The sequence below is a fragment of the Pelodiscus sinensis genome, chromosome 1 (genome assembly GCF_049634645.1).
Source record: "Pelodiscus sinensis isolate JC-2024 chromosome 1, ASM4963464v1, whole genome shotgun sequence".
Lineage (NCBI taxonomy): Eukaryota > Metazoa > Chordata > Testudines > Trionychidae > Pelodiscus > Pelodiscus sinensis.
The window spans coordinates 88,550,049-88,563,114 of record NC_134711.1 but is presented as its reverse complement, the minus strand read 5'-3'; the positions used below and the strand labels follow the sequence as shown (position 1 = coordinate 88,563,114).

General features: G+C 49.2%; 1 protein-coding gene across 7 annotated transcripts in view; it reads left to right on the top strand.

Annotated features, from left to right (window-relative positions):
• SEPTIN3 (septin 3) overlaps positions 1 to 10,395 on the top strand; it is a 34,651-nt gene extending 24,256 nt beyond the window's left edge. For 6 of the 7 annotated variants that reach the window (XM_075935780.1, XM_075935775.1, XM_075935772.1 and 3 more), the window contains 7 exons: positions 1,658 to 1,739; positions 2,976 to 3,113; positions 3,537 to 3,654; positions 4,560 to 4,655; positions 5,584 to 5,683; positions 6,325 to 6,376; positions 8,109 to 10,395. In XM_075935780.1, the coding sequence (XP_075791895.1) occupies positions 1,658 to 1,739; positions 2,976 to 3,113; positions 3,537 to 3,654; positions 4,560 to 4,655; positions 5,584 to 5,683; positions 6,325 to 6,376; positions 8,109 to 8,244 (722 nt within the window). In that variant the 3' untranslated portion in view covers positions 8,245 to 10,395. The remainder of the gene's footprint in view (positions 1 to 1,657; positions 1,740 to 2,975; positions 3,114 to 3,536; positions 3,655 to 4,559; positions 4,656 to 5,583; positions 5,684 to 6,324; positions 6,377 to 8,108) is intronic. The other variant, XM_075935777.1, reaches the window with a different exon arrangement.
• Positions 10,396 to 13,066: the final 2,671 nt, after the last annotated feature.

The following is a 13,066-nucleotide window of genomic DNA, read 5'->3' as shown; positions in this document are numbered from 1 at the left end:
AAGCTCTTTTACCACAAGAGAGCTTGAAAAAAACCCAAGAAAACAAACTGTAATCTCTGATAGCTGACCTCTCTGACTTAGGTATGCATACACAGACCTATTACCTTCCAGGACACAAGCATCAAATCATAGCCTTAAAAAAAGGTGTTTTTATTAACAAAACAAAAAGATATACTTGATAAAGCATATTTGTTTGCTAAGTGTTTTAAAGCAAATGAGAAAAGAACAAATTAAAACATAGAGAAATTCATCCCTGGGGGTATGTCTACACTACCCTCCTAGTTCGAACTAGGAGGGTAATGTATGCATACCGCACTTGCTAATGAAGACCGGGATTTGAATTTCCCGGGCTTCATTAGCATAAGCGGGGAGCCGCCATTTTTAAATCCCCGCTGCTTCGAACCCCGTGCAGCGCGGCTACACGGGGCTCGAACTAGGTAGTTCGGACTAGGGTGCCTATTCCGAACTACCGGTACACCTCGTTCCACGAGGAGTAACGGTAGTTCGGAATAGGAACCTAGTCCGAACTACCTAGTTCGAGCCCCGTGTAGCTGCGCTGCACGGAGTTCGAAGCAGCGGGGATTTAAAAATGGCGGCTCCCCGCTTATGCTAATGAAGCCCGGGAAATTCAAATGCTGGGCTTCATTAGCAAGTGCGGTATGCATACATTACTCCGCTAGTTCGAACTAGCGGGGTAGTGTAGACATACCCTGGGATAGAGCTTAAAGTTACAGCATATGGGGGAGGGGCACAAGGACTTGGCACAGAGAAGTTTAACCAAACAACAAAACAAAGACAATAACCTGATTGCGTCTAAATAGACATTCCATATCTATCCACATATCCCTGCTTCAAGGTCCAGTCCATTTTCATGCCCATTTCATGCCTGGATCGATTCATCTTGTTGCCCCAGCTCCTGGCTTAAACTCACACAAATTAAAACAGCATGCAGTATCCCTTTCAATTCAAATCTCAATACTTTCTTCTCATTGGTTCCCCTGGCTCCCTGCCAATGCTTTCTAGCTACCTGGGTTTAACCCTATGGTTACTGAATGCTGGGATGTTCAGAAAAGGAAAGCACTCCTCCTATCCATCACACATGTGCAGAATAAATTTTGTTAGGTGCACAGTGGCATGTGTGGTTGTGCACCATCAATGGAAACACATGCTGCTGGCTATGGGTGCTGTGGGCATTCTGCTAATCAGATGGGTGGCATCTGGATCTTTCCTACAGAGCTGCCCAAGCACACAGCTTATTGGCTGAAAGAGTATAGGAGGTGCTGATGTCTTAGAACTGTGCTGTCACTGACCTGTTACTAGGGCTGGTGGGAAAACCAGAATTCAAGGTTTTGTTCCATATCAAGATGTAACTGAGATCTCTTGAAATTTCTGAGAGAGAGACCCTAACCCACTCCAGGCTAGCCAGTAGCCTGGTCGTTAGGGCACTCATCTGGGAAGTGGGAGACCCAGGTTCAAAATCCCTGCTCTGAAGGAGGCACACATTGTCCTGGGTGACCCAAGGCAGCCAGCATCTCCTCCTTCTGTGGCAGTGGAGGGGGCAGAATGTTACCGTTCCTACAAGTGTCACAAGAGTGTATTCTGAGAGGCTGATCTCGAGGGAAGGGGATTGTGAGACCCTTTCTGCTTCCTTCCACAGTCATTGAAGAAGGTGGTGTCAAGATGAAACTGACAGTAATTGACACCCCTGGATTTGGTGACCAGATCAACAATGAGAACTGGTGAGTGTCTGTCCCCACCCATCTCCCCAGCTATTTGCTCTTGGGTAGCTGACTTACCCATAGGGCTGGGGATACAAAAAGGTCAACACCCAGCAGGGCCAATATGCAGTCCACCCCTGGAACACAGGACCAGCTCACTAACAGGCTATCCTGTCCCAGGCTGAGTCATTGCCACAAGAGGGGATGTTGGTGTTCCTTCTGAATCAGTTCTCAACTAATCCCCAGCATGGGGCCGGGTGCTCTGTGGCTCAGTTTTGCCTTTCATACAGGCCGTAAGGACACATGTACTCATTATGGATCCGAGTGTAAATCTGAGGAGAATAAAGGTGTTAGTAGCAACATCTTGCCAAACTCCAATCTGGATAATGGCATGCTGCCTCCCTAAAAGTCACCCTGGGGTGACAGTCTTCACTTCCTGCCTTAAGGCCTGACCCAAAGCCCACTGAAAGCAAAGGAAAAAATCCTATTCCCCTTTAATAGCCTTTGGATCAGGCCTGTAAACTCTTGTGAGGTGTTGCTGTAAAGCTGCCTGCTCTAGAGGTGGCTGCACATGAGTGGCAGGTGAAGTGATTCTTATCTACACAGCTTATAAAGTGCTTGGGATCCTACTAAATGAAAGAGGCTCAGGAAATGTAAAATCCTTATCATTAGTTTGCGCCATGCTTGCAATCCCCTGCTTCCTCCGCCCCAAAATTCAGCCATTCTGCCTGGTTTGGATCAGAGCAAAACACATTTCAAAGTTGCAGGGGCCCTCACAGAGAACGCCCTGCCAGCAGCCCCTTTCCACACATGCCACAGGGGTCTCTGCTGGTCAATAACCCTGGTAGGATGTGATTAGGCTAGTCTAGATGACACCCTTCCACCCTGTAATGTAAACCCTCTTGGCTCCTGTGAGTATGAAGCATGAGGTAGTCAGGTGCCCTGCACAGTCCTTACCTATACACAGAATATGCAGCTGTAGGGCACCCAAACATTTGGGACACCACTGGGTCTTAATGTCCACCCACCTGCCTCTTCCTATCCCTGTTTTAAAGTGTAAAATTAGTTTAAAATTTGTTTTGAGACTATTTCATTAGTGTGTTGCTGAAGATTATAACATCACCTCTCTAAAAAATTGTCCCCCTCCCAGCTGCCACTGGTCATAGGGGCACCAGTTTAATAGTACTGCGTAGGGCCCCCTACATCTTAAGGACAGCCCTGAATGTGCCTCTCTCTCTTTGTCTCTGACCTCCACAGCTGGGAGCCCATTGAGAAATACATCAACGAGCAATATGAGAAATTCCTAAAAGAGGAAGTGAATATCGCAAGGAAGAAGCGAATTCCAGACACGCGAGTCCACTGCTGCCTCTACTTCATCTCCCCCACGGGTCACTCGTACGTACCCCGCTGCCAGTAGCTTCCTCTCTCCCACGGATTGCTTACTTGCGTCCTGTCTCATCTCATGGGGCCTCTATTTTAGCTCCCCCTATGGTTCAGTCATATGTAGCTCACTGCTCCCTCTAGTGTCCTCCACAAGTCTCTCCCATGTATCCTAGTCCGTTCAGCACTTCCCTTTATGTTCCACTCTGCCTCTTTCATCTCTCCCACCATGGGTCATGCACCGGGCTCCCACTGTAGCTTAGCTTTCCTGTGCTGGGATGGAGGGAGGAAGAGAAGAGGTAATGGGAGAGATCTCTTGGGGGAAATGCAGGCAAACTCTCCCTTATCCTTCTGGACTCTGGGAGAGGGGAGAGGTGAGCCAGTGTTAAAGGCGACGGGGTAAAAAGGCTCTCACTGACTCCTTTTTCCTGCCTGCAGCTTGCGACCTTTGGACCTAGAGTTCATGAAACATCTCAGCAAAGTAGTAAATATCATCCCTGTTATTGCCAAGGCAGACACCATGACCCTGGAAGAGAAGACCGAGTTCAAACAAAGGGTGAGTACCACCAAGCCTGCATGGACTGATGCTTATTCAGCCTCACCTGTCCCAGCAGGAAGATGGGAGTGGTGGGCTGTATCCTTCAGATGGGGATTATACTGGTTTGACCACTCCACTATTCTGCCATTTCCCTTCATGGCTCAGATCAGCACTCAGCTGCTGCCATGCAGTAGATCAATATTGGATTCTTCTCCCCAGATAGAATCCAGCTACATGTGACCTTAAAATAGGACCTGGCACTGCATCAATGTGGGACATGGATCTGGGCGTGCTCATCTGGCAGACAGTTGCCTAAATCATTTGGACTAATATGGGGAAGGCCATTTTTCCAGCGGGTAGGAAATCACAGCAATTCAGCTCTGTCCCAGGTCACTGTGCATTCCTTACAATATGGCATTTCCAAAATGTGCATGCCCTTTAAATGAGCCTTCATAAAACATGTGCCCACGGTGGGTCATCACTGACATTGTCATGTATCTGTGCTAGTGAACCCCACTGCTCAGCGCAGACTGGAGAACACGTCGGGAGCGTAAACTAATGAACAGAGTGCAAGTATCCTGAAAGAGCAGCTATTTTCATGTGCAAGTCTCTCACAGGGCCTCTCTCATCACTGCGGCAAGAGTTTCACACCTGTGACCTGCCAAGACATCTTTCTGCTGACCCCTGGCCTACTCCTGGGTTATTTAATCCTTCATGGCTCTAACTGCTGGGTCCAGTGAATAAAGTCCAATCTTTTACCCACACTGCTGTGTGTCACAGCTGTATCACACATTCCTCCATTATTCCTTGCAGGAATCTTCCCCAGAGACTGTTGGAGCAGCAATATTCTACTACTGCATCCCGCTGTCTGCCATAATTCAATGCTTGAATTACTTTTCACTTTCCAATGTTTCCCTGCCCAGGTGCGCAAAGAATTGGAGGTGAATGGGATCGAGTTTTACCCCCAGAAAGAGTTTGATGAGGACCTGGAAGATAAAACAGAGAATGACAAAATCAGGGTAGGACCCACCGTCTCATGAAAGAGCACTGAGGCATGGGTAGATTTCACTAAGTGCAGAATGGAGACAAATCACTCTAGTTTTCAAAATGCTTTGAGATCCTTGGATGAAATATGCTATAATGCAAAGTAGTATGATTACTGTTTGTATCCCCAGTAGGGAGGATGGGATCTTTTATCCTAATTAAATTTGCATTGTCTCCATTCATTGTCACCCCAGAGTGCTGTGATTGCTGAATTTACGAGGTCTGTTTGTTTTCACTTCATGTTGCTGGAAATTGGGTTTGGGTTGGGAGCTTCCCATGTGAGCTGTTGCTATTTAAGACCCAGCTTGTTCTCTGCTTGACCCCTCAAACTCTTATTGCTGGTAGTCTCCTAAGTAAAACTTGGATCGTATTTCTCCTTCTCGTCAATCACCCATCTCCTGTACAAATGCTGGGGATATCTGCAGACCAGCCTTGGAACATGGATCAAAGAAATGTAGGGCTTTTCCTTTTAGGGGTTTATTCATTTTATTTGGGAGGAGGGGATTTTTTAGCAATTTTTGAGCTTTATGTAGCTGTCCAAAATCAGCTATTTTCAGGACTTTGTATATGCTTAGGCTTTGCAGAATTTGATTTTTGTTTGTTTGTAATGTTGATGGAAAATAACCCATGGAACCCACTGAATCATTGGGAATCACAGCCGGCTCGGCTATGGCAACAGGTGTAAACAACTGTCTAGGGATAGTGTCAGATTGTGCTGCGGCCAGTCACTGGATTGTCAATGGCAATGAGTGCCTCTTACCCCGCCGAAGGCTGTATGCTGCAGGGAGGAGGGTAACACGGGGAAGGGCAGAGACAAAGTAGGAATACTGCTGCCCATATCTCATTATTGTCCAGTGCCCAGAGGAGCAGATTGATTAGGCCTGTCTACTTGTCTCTCTCCAGCAGGAGAGCATGCCGTTTGCAGTGGTGGGCAGTGACAAGGAATACCAAGTAAATGGCAAAAGAATCCTGGGCAGGAAAACTCCTTGGGGCGTCATTGAAGGTAAACAGATCCATCTTTTCGAGATGGATGTATCCACCTAGGCTCAGGCACTTGAAGCTCCAGGTACAATGCAGACCATGTCCCCCACACCTGCAATTATATTTTCATAATTAAAAAAAAAAAAGATATTTTCAAGTACCTCTACTAAGGGGAATTGGCACTACCACTGTGGCATTGCCAACTGGCTGGGGTCTGCTGCCACTTTAGAATGTGGGAGATGTCAAATTGAGGCCTGTGAGGTCACCTTATTTTTCAACTGAAACCTTCCTCGTGGTTTTAAGACTTGACAAAGCCCAATGGACTGCATGTGAGCCACACACAGGAGTGGCCCGAGGCAGGCTGGCGCCCCTGGCAGAACGTGTGATCGGCACCCCTGCCTGCATGGCCGTCAATGGAGTGACATCATCATTGGGTGCCCCGGGCGCCCCATGACGTCATCATCTGGCGCCATTGAAGGCGGCGCCCTAGGCGACGACTGAGTCGGCCTATAGTCACAGGCCGCCCCTGGCCACACATGCCTCCATGTGCTGTTTGAACTATAAAATCTGTGTCCATTTGCCCACCACCTTGACACCCGCCCCAGGAGCTGTACTAATGAAGGTTTTTTTAACACCACACTCCCCAACTTTCTCTGTTTACAGTGGAAAACCTCAGTCACTGCGAATTTGCGCTACTTCGAGACTTTGTCATCAGGTGAGGTCAGCGGTTAAGCAATCGTTTATTCCTGATGAGATGGGCTACAGTACTTACTGAACGGACTTTCTGATAAAATTTCCTAGTGACGAGAGCCATGATAACGGAATAGTCTCCAAGGGAAGGGATAAAAGTCACATTTCTTCAGACAATCAAAGTTGGGCTGAATACTATAGGGAACAATTTTATTTTAATAAATGGGCAGGGCAACCTAGTTAATCTTGAATGCTTATAATTGCTATGCCAACAAGGGGTTAAGTTGTGATGGTGGCTGGCCTATGTGACAAAGAACTCGGGTGACACCCTCCCCTATGCCCCACTCTACATACACACAATAGATGGGAACACCTAGAGCTGGGTTAGAATCAGTGACAAAGGGGGAAAGATTCTTCAACCCATTCCTAAATCCCAGCCCGTATAATCCTCCTGATTGGGAGATGAATTAAAACTGGTGACCAAGGGATAAAAATCTCCAGATCCCCCATCTCCAGTCCACCTTCTCCCAAGTTTATGTGTGGATAGAAGCCCTCTCAGGGGACCGGACATCTGTCCTAAATTCTGTGGGCAAGTCCCATAGTTTGAAGGCAATCCGTGTGTCCTAGGAACAAGCTAGGTTTTCAAAGAAGCCCAATGTAAATACACATTGAAGTTAAAAACCAGTCCCAGTGCACTGCCTGTTGTGGTATTTTAGCCTCTGGGTGTGATGAAATGTCAGATTGTGACTGTGTCACAGTGACCTCACAATACTTTATTTTTTGGCCTGCACAACAAATATCTAATGTTGGCACCGCCTGTCTGTCACTGTTGTGCTTCCCCTAATCTTTCCATGAAAGGTTGTCATTAAACAATGATGGCTAAAGTCCAAATGTTTTCTGGTGGCTAGTGACTGGTTGGGAGGAGCTGGGAAGGCTGGTGCTGGTAGCACATTTACTGTGAGCTTCAGTGCATAACTGGCCAATTGCTTTGAGGAAATTTTATCTTCTTTGACGCAGCACGTACTAGCCACTGTTGTAAGACGTGATCAATCAGATATTTTAACTGGTACAGCAGGAAGCGGAATAGCTGACTGAATGGACCATTGCACACTGCACTGCACTGGCAAGGCCAAATATCTGAGCCAGCATGACATGTCCTGGGTGCTAATTTTATTTTGCTGACTGATGCAGTTTCAATTGTCTAATGCAGGGGTGGGAAACCTTTTATGGGTCAGGGGCCACTGACCACCAGAAAAATCAGTCGGGGGCCACACAGAAGCGAGAAGAAAAACAAACCTTCTCTAATGTGGCTCTCAGCTGAGGAGAAAAGTAATAAAGATGTAGAAAGACACTCCTCATATTCCCCTCCCACACCAGAACCTAGTGGGGGCAGCCTAGTAGATTTTGTGTGCTTCAGCCCCACAATGGGGAGGTGGGAGGATTGGTGCACCAGCACAAGCTCCCCAATGCGGCGGGGGGGGGGGGTGAGAGCCAGATCCCAGCGCGGCGGGGGGGGGGGGGGGAAGAGCCAGATCCCAGCAAGCTGGGGGCTGCATCCGGCCCCTGGGCCTGAGGTTCCCCACCCCTGGGCTAATGTATTATGCCATGGCCTCCATAAAGAATGAATGCCCTGTTCATTGGCCTGCCAGACTGGGGGAATTGTCTCAGACAGCTTAGGAAATTAAAAAAATAATAATAATAACAGTGAGCCAGTTGCTAATAGATTATTTTTCTTACCCTCCTTCTGTCTCCCTTAGGACCCACCTCCAAGACCTAAAAGAAGTGACACACAACATCCACTATGAGACGTACAGGGCCAAGCGGCTGAATGACAACGGGGGACTTCCCCCAGTGACCGCTGAGACAGAGGAAAACCATGAAAGTAATCTGTGAATTACTCCTCCCACTGTCTGGATATTGCAACCCGCCCCAGTCACCCTCGACTTTACTGTAGGCCTGTCTTCAAAGCATGTGGCACATCCTCTGTGTGTGTGTACGGGAGAAGGGGCAGGGGCATTTCCTTTCTCCTTCCTAGAATGTTGTCATTCTTGTTTTTTGCCCAGCAGGCTGTCTGTTGTCTTTCCTTCTCGTGTTCTGTGGTTTTGTTGCACGTTCTCGTTGTGGGAAGTAGCAGAGGGAATGCTGGGAGATTTGATTGCTAGGGCTTGGGGGCAGAAGTGAAAGTAAGCAGGTGCAGCTCCTACAAGAGCTGGCTGAGCTGTGGCAAAAACAGCAGGGAACTATTCAAAAAGCTGGCAGGAACCTGGGTTGCAATAGGACAGTACCTGTAAGAAATTGTAAGTTACTTTCACCGCTGTTTAAGGGCTTGCAGGGGGAATGACTTGGTTCTGTGTTTGTCATTTGAAAAGCATAGAAAGACTCCAAGGACAGACAGACAAAGTTCAATGAGCACAGTGTCTTCAGAACGGTGGTGGTGTCAGAGAACCTCTTCATGTGAATGGAGTTTCCTGGTGTGGAGGGGAAGGTAGGAGGTTGACTTAGGGGAATGATAGGTGGCTATGTCATATACCCATTTCTCCCAGGGGCCAGGTAAAAAAGAGAGTGGGGGAGAATTAGTGGAAAATTGTGGCTGGGATGAGAGCATATTTTCTAGTCTGTGTACTAATCGGGAGCATCGGTGGAGGTAGAGGGTGAGTGCAGATTAGAACTTGGACCTTAGTGTTTCATTGTGTCAGATCTGGAAGCTGTTGTTTTACCTTCCCACCACAGGTGTCTGAGAGGGGAGAGATGATGATAAAAAAACAAGAACACTCATTGAGGGATGAATCCTAAGGTTTTTACTCAGGGCCAAATGGGAGCATGTAGCCACTGGTCTGGGATTGGCGGGGGGGGGGGGGTCTCCCTGTCCCAGCAGGCAGCGGGTCGGGGTAGGCTGCCCCATCTTCTAGAGTACTTCAGGGTACTTCTAGGGTACTTCTAGGGACCCCAATGTGCTCAGTCCACTTTGCAAGCCAGTGCAAAGGGTGAGGAGAATGGTCCAGATCACAGCTCTCTCTTCCCTTCCCACTGTGGGGCAACATACACAGCACAGAGGCAGGCCCTGCACCCCCTGCACTTGTGAATGCCTCTTGCATATGATCCACAAGTAGAGTAGGCTCCTTGCAGAGTCAGGCGTGCAAAGGCCAGAGGGGGAGACATATATGCAAAGGGACAGTGAATGAGAAGGGAAACGGGACATCGGTAGCAGAGAGGAAATCATGTTTCCCAAGACTGGAATGAGTTTCCATACAAGAACAGCTCTCCATTCAGTTGGGAAACATCATGGGGTCCCTTTATCCATTGCAAAGGGTTCTGCTGGTAGGGAAAGAGGAGAGAAGAATTCACGTGACCCTTGCCCCCCTGGCCAGGGCCGCCTGCTTTTGAGGTAGTGCTGGATACTGGCCTTTGAGCAATTAGGAACTGTGGATACCTTGTGATGTTCCAGGTAGACTTTCCACACTGAGAACCTTTCTGCTGGTTTACCCCAGGACTCAGAACCTCTCCTGTGCTTCTGGGCCCTTTGGGATGGCATGTGGGCATTGTAGAGAGATAAAGTTGTTATCTTATTTAATTGCCTTGTAAAGAAACGCTTTTTAATCCCCTGGGTTTTTGGCACTAGGGATCCATTTTCCCTCCCCAGTCACAGCTGTGTCCTTCTCCAGGTGCCAAACAAACACACAGTCTCTGCACAGCTTCCCCATATGAATAGCGACTGCTTTATCAGTTCCACCTTCTGATCCTCCAGGAGATGGCCTGGTATTTGATGAAGGGACTTGTCTCTCTCAAGCACTGAGCCGGAGACTTGATTAGGGGTGAATGTGGCGGTATATGCCCGCCCCAGCACGGGTCTATGGCTATTCCAAAGTACAGTTGCCGCTTCATTGGTCACTGGCCCCAGGGCCAACTTGCTAGTCCGTAACTCACTTGCCCCATGTGTAACTCTCAATCCATAAGTAGTCCGATTCGCAGGGCTAACGGCCTACTGGACGAAGTCAATAAGGGTATGTCTACACTACCACCCTAGTTCGAACTAGGGTGGTTAATGTAGGCAATCGAAGTTGCAAATGAAGCCCGGGATTTAAATATCCCGGGCTTCATTTGCATCTTGCCAGGCGCCGCCATTTTTAAAGCCTCGGTGTAACGGTAGTTCGAATTAGAAAGCCTAATTCGAACTACCCACTCCGTGCCGCGTGTAGCCGCGGGCACGGAGTCCAAACTACTGGGGCTTTAAAAATGGTGGCGCCCGGCAAGATGCAAATGAAGCCCGGGATATTTAAATTCCGGGCTTCATTTGCAACTTTGATTGCCTACATTAATCATCCTAGTTCGAACTAGGGTGGTAGTGTAGACATACCCTAAGTGTCCTTGACCTCAGGGTAGTAGGGCCTAATAACCAGAGTCAATGAGTGCCCCTGGTTTCGGGGCAGTAGGGCCCAATGGCCAGAGTCAATGAGGCAGGAATTTGCCCCTGGCAGGGGGACCCGGGCCCATCCTGCTCCACTGGGTCCTGGCCCAGGGCCTTATGAGCATAGTGGTTGCCTACCGCTCACTCTTGGCAGGGACTTTGGCCAAAACACTCCAAGAATACCTGGGTGGGAGGGGCAGCTCCTGCACCCTCCCCGGGTCACCTCCTACCAGTCTCATTGGGGCATCAACCCACATAGCCGTTGGGTCTCCCAGTCCCCCGGCTGTGGTTTCTCCCTGGGTCTCCGCAGGGGTAGAGCAATCGCTATCTCCAGGCCCTTCAGCTCCCTCTATCTGGACTGCAGGCTGTATCAGTGCTGGAGTTCCATCTCGAGAACCTTCCCCTTCACTGGCCAGCCCAGACGGAGCTGCTCCTGGCCTTTATACTGGCCCAGCACTTGGAGCATGCCCAGTCTGCTTGAAGGAGCAGGACTTTCTCTGCCCACAAGGTTTTCACCCCTCCCATTCTAGTGGGGGGTATTCCCATCCTGTCACAGTGAGTGTAGTTACTGAATAATGATACCAGTTTTCTTAACACTAAGGCCTCTACTTTGCATTTTTTACCTGTAGAGACAAAACATTCCACTATCTAGCTCAGCTGTTTAGAACACAGCCAGACTGACAGGGATGGCAGAGAGATGCCGGAGTCAGTCCAACCTAAGTCACAACTGCAATGAGTTTGGAGATCTTTGTCTGCACCCAGGAGGATGCCTGTCCCGTGATTAGTGGCCATCTATTAGTACTAGAAGAGCAGAAAGTCACATGAAAGCTCATGGCCTAATAAGTTTGTTAATCTCTAAGGTTCCACACGGCTGCTCACGTGAGAAGGTTAGAGAGCTGAGTCATCCTGCAGAGCAACTAGCAGAGCAGGTTGCAGGTCAGGACTGAGGTGCTCTGGAAGAGCTGTGGGTGTGGATCTCCACCCTGTCGCAGCAGGGAATGTTGCAGTACAAGTGGTGGTTTGCTGGCAGAACTGCAGGAAGCCCAGGACTGGAAAAGCAGGGAGCACTCCAGAAGTGCCCTGCTTTAGCAGAGCTGTGCCAGAGCCACCTGCGCTGTGTCCATGGTGTTAGCCAGGGCTGTCACTGCAGGGCAAAGGGCTCTTCAGCATTGCTCCTCTATCCATACAGATCAGCCATTTTCAACATCATAAGGCCCCCTCAGCCATGCTCTGTTCCTTCTGTCCATACCTGCTCCTCCCAGCTTCACTGCAATGGGCCGAGCCATATTGCTGCTCCTGTCCTTCCATCTGGGCCAGACATTTTCAGACCTAGGCAAAGGCCTCTCCTGCATCAATCCATATTAGCTGTTCCCAGCCCTAATGGAAGGTGAAAACATCTTCTGGAGAGCTTCTGTCCATCCAGCCATTCGCAGACTAATCCAGGGCATAAGCCTTCACAGAACTGCTCCTGTCTGTCCATCTAGAACCCCACTGAAGGGCAAAACCAGCTTCCATGCTGTTTTTGTCCATCCAGCCTGTCCCCAGCCCTGCTGCAGAGTTAAAGTTTCTTCTGTGTTCCTACTGCCCCCAAACCTCCATCTCAGCCAGCTGCAGGGGGAAGGCTGGCCCTGTCCACACAGCAGGGCAAAGATTCCATCAGTGCTTCTCCTAGCCACTGTCATGCTGCAGGGCGGGGCGGAGCCCCTGCCATGCTGGGGAGACTAAGGCTATATTTACACTGTGATAAAAGACCTGCCCACAGCAGTGACTGGCCCAGGGCAGCTGACTCAGGCTGAGACTGCAGGGCTATACAGTCCAGCTTGGGCTGGAGCCTGGGCACAGAGACCTCACAAAGGGGGGAGGGTCTCAGAGGCCACGCTCCCGCCTGAGCCTAAATATATACGCTGCAATATTACAGCCCTGCAGCCCAAGCCCTATGAGCTTCAGTCAGCCAAGCAGGACTCCCAAGACTTGCTGCCGCAGGGTTTTTATTGCAGTGTAGACGTACTCCAAAACACCTAAGCTGGCTGCCCCACTGGCCGCAGGGCGGGGTGTTATCAACTCCAGTGAAAGCGGAGTTGCTTAGTGGTAAGGTCATTTCTATGATTTGGGGGCTTGAAGAATGGTCCCTGCAGATACCTCCCTGTCTAATCGAGGGGTGGCCATATGCACACAGGTGACCAATGTCCCTTTTTCACTTAGACTGTAAGTACAAGGGCCATGCTCTGTGCTTTGTGTCAGTGGAGCTAGTGTGTATGTGAGAAAGGTAGTAGCTATGGTCTTCTGTGGAGATCTGATAGTTCAAGCAGG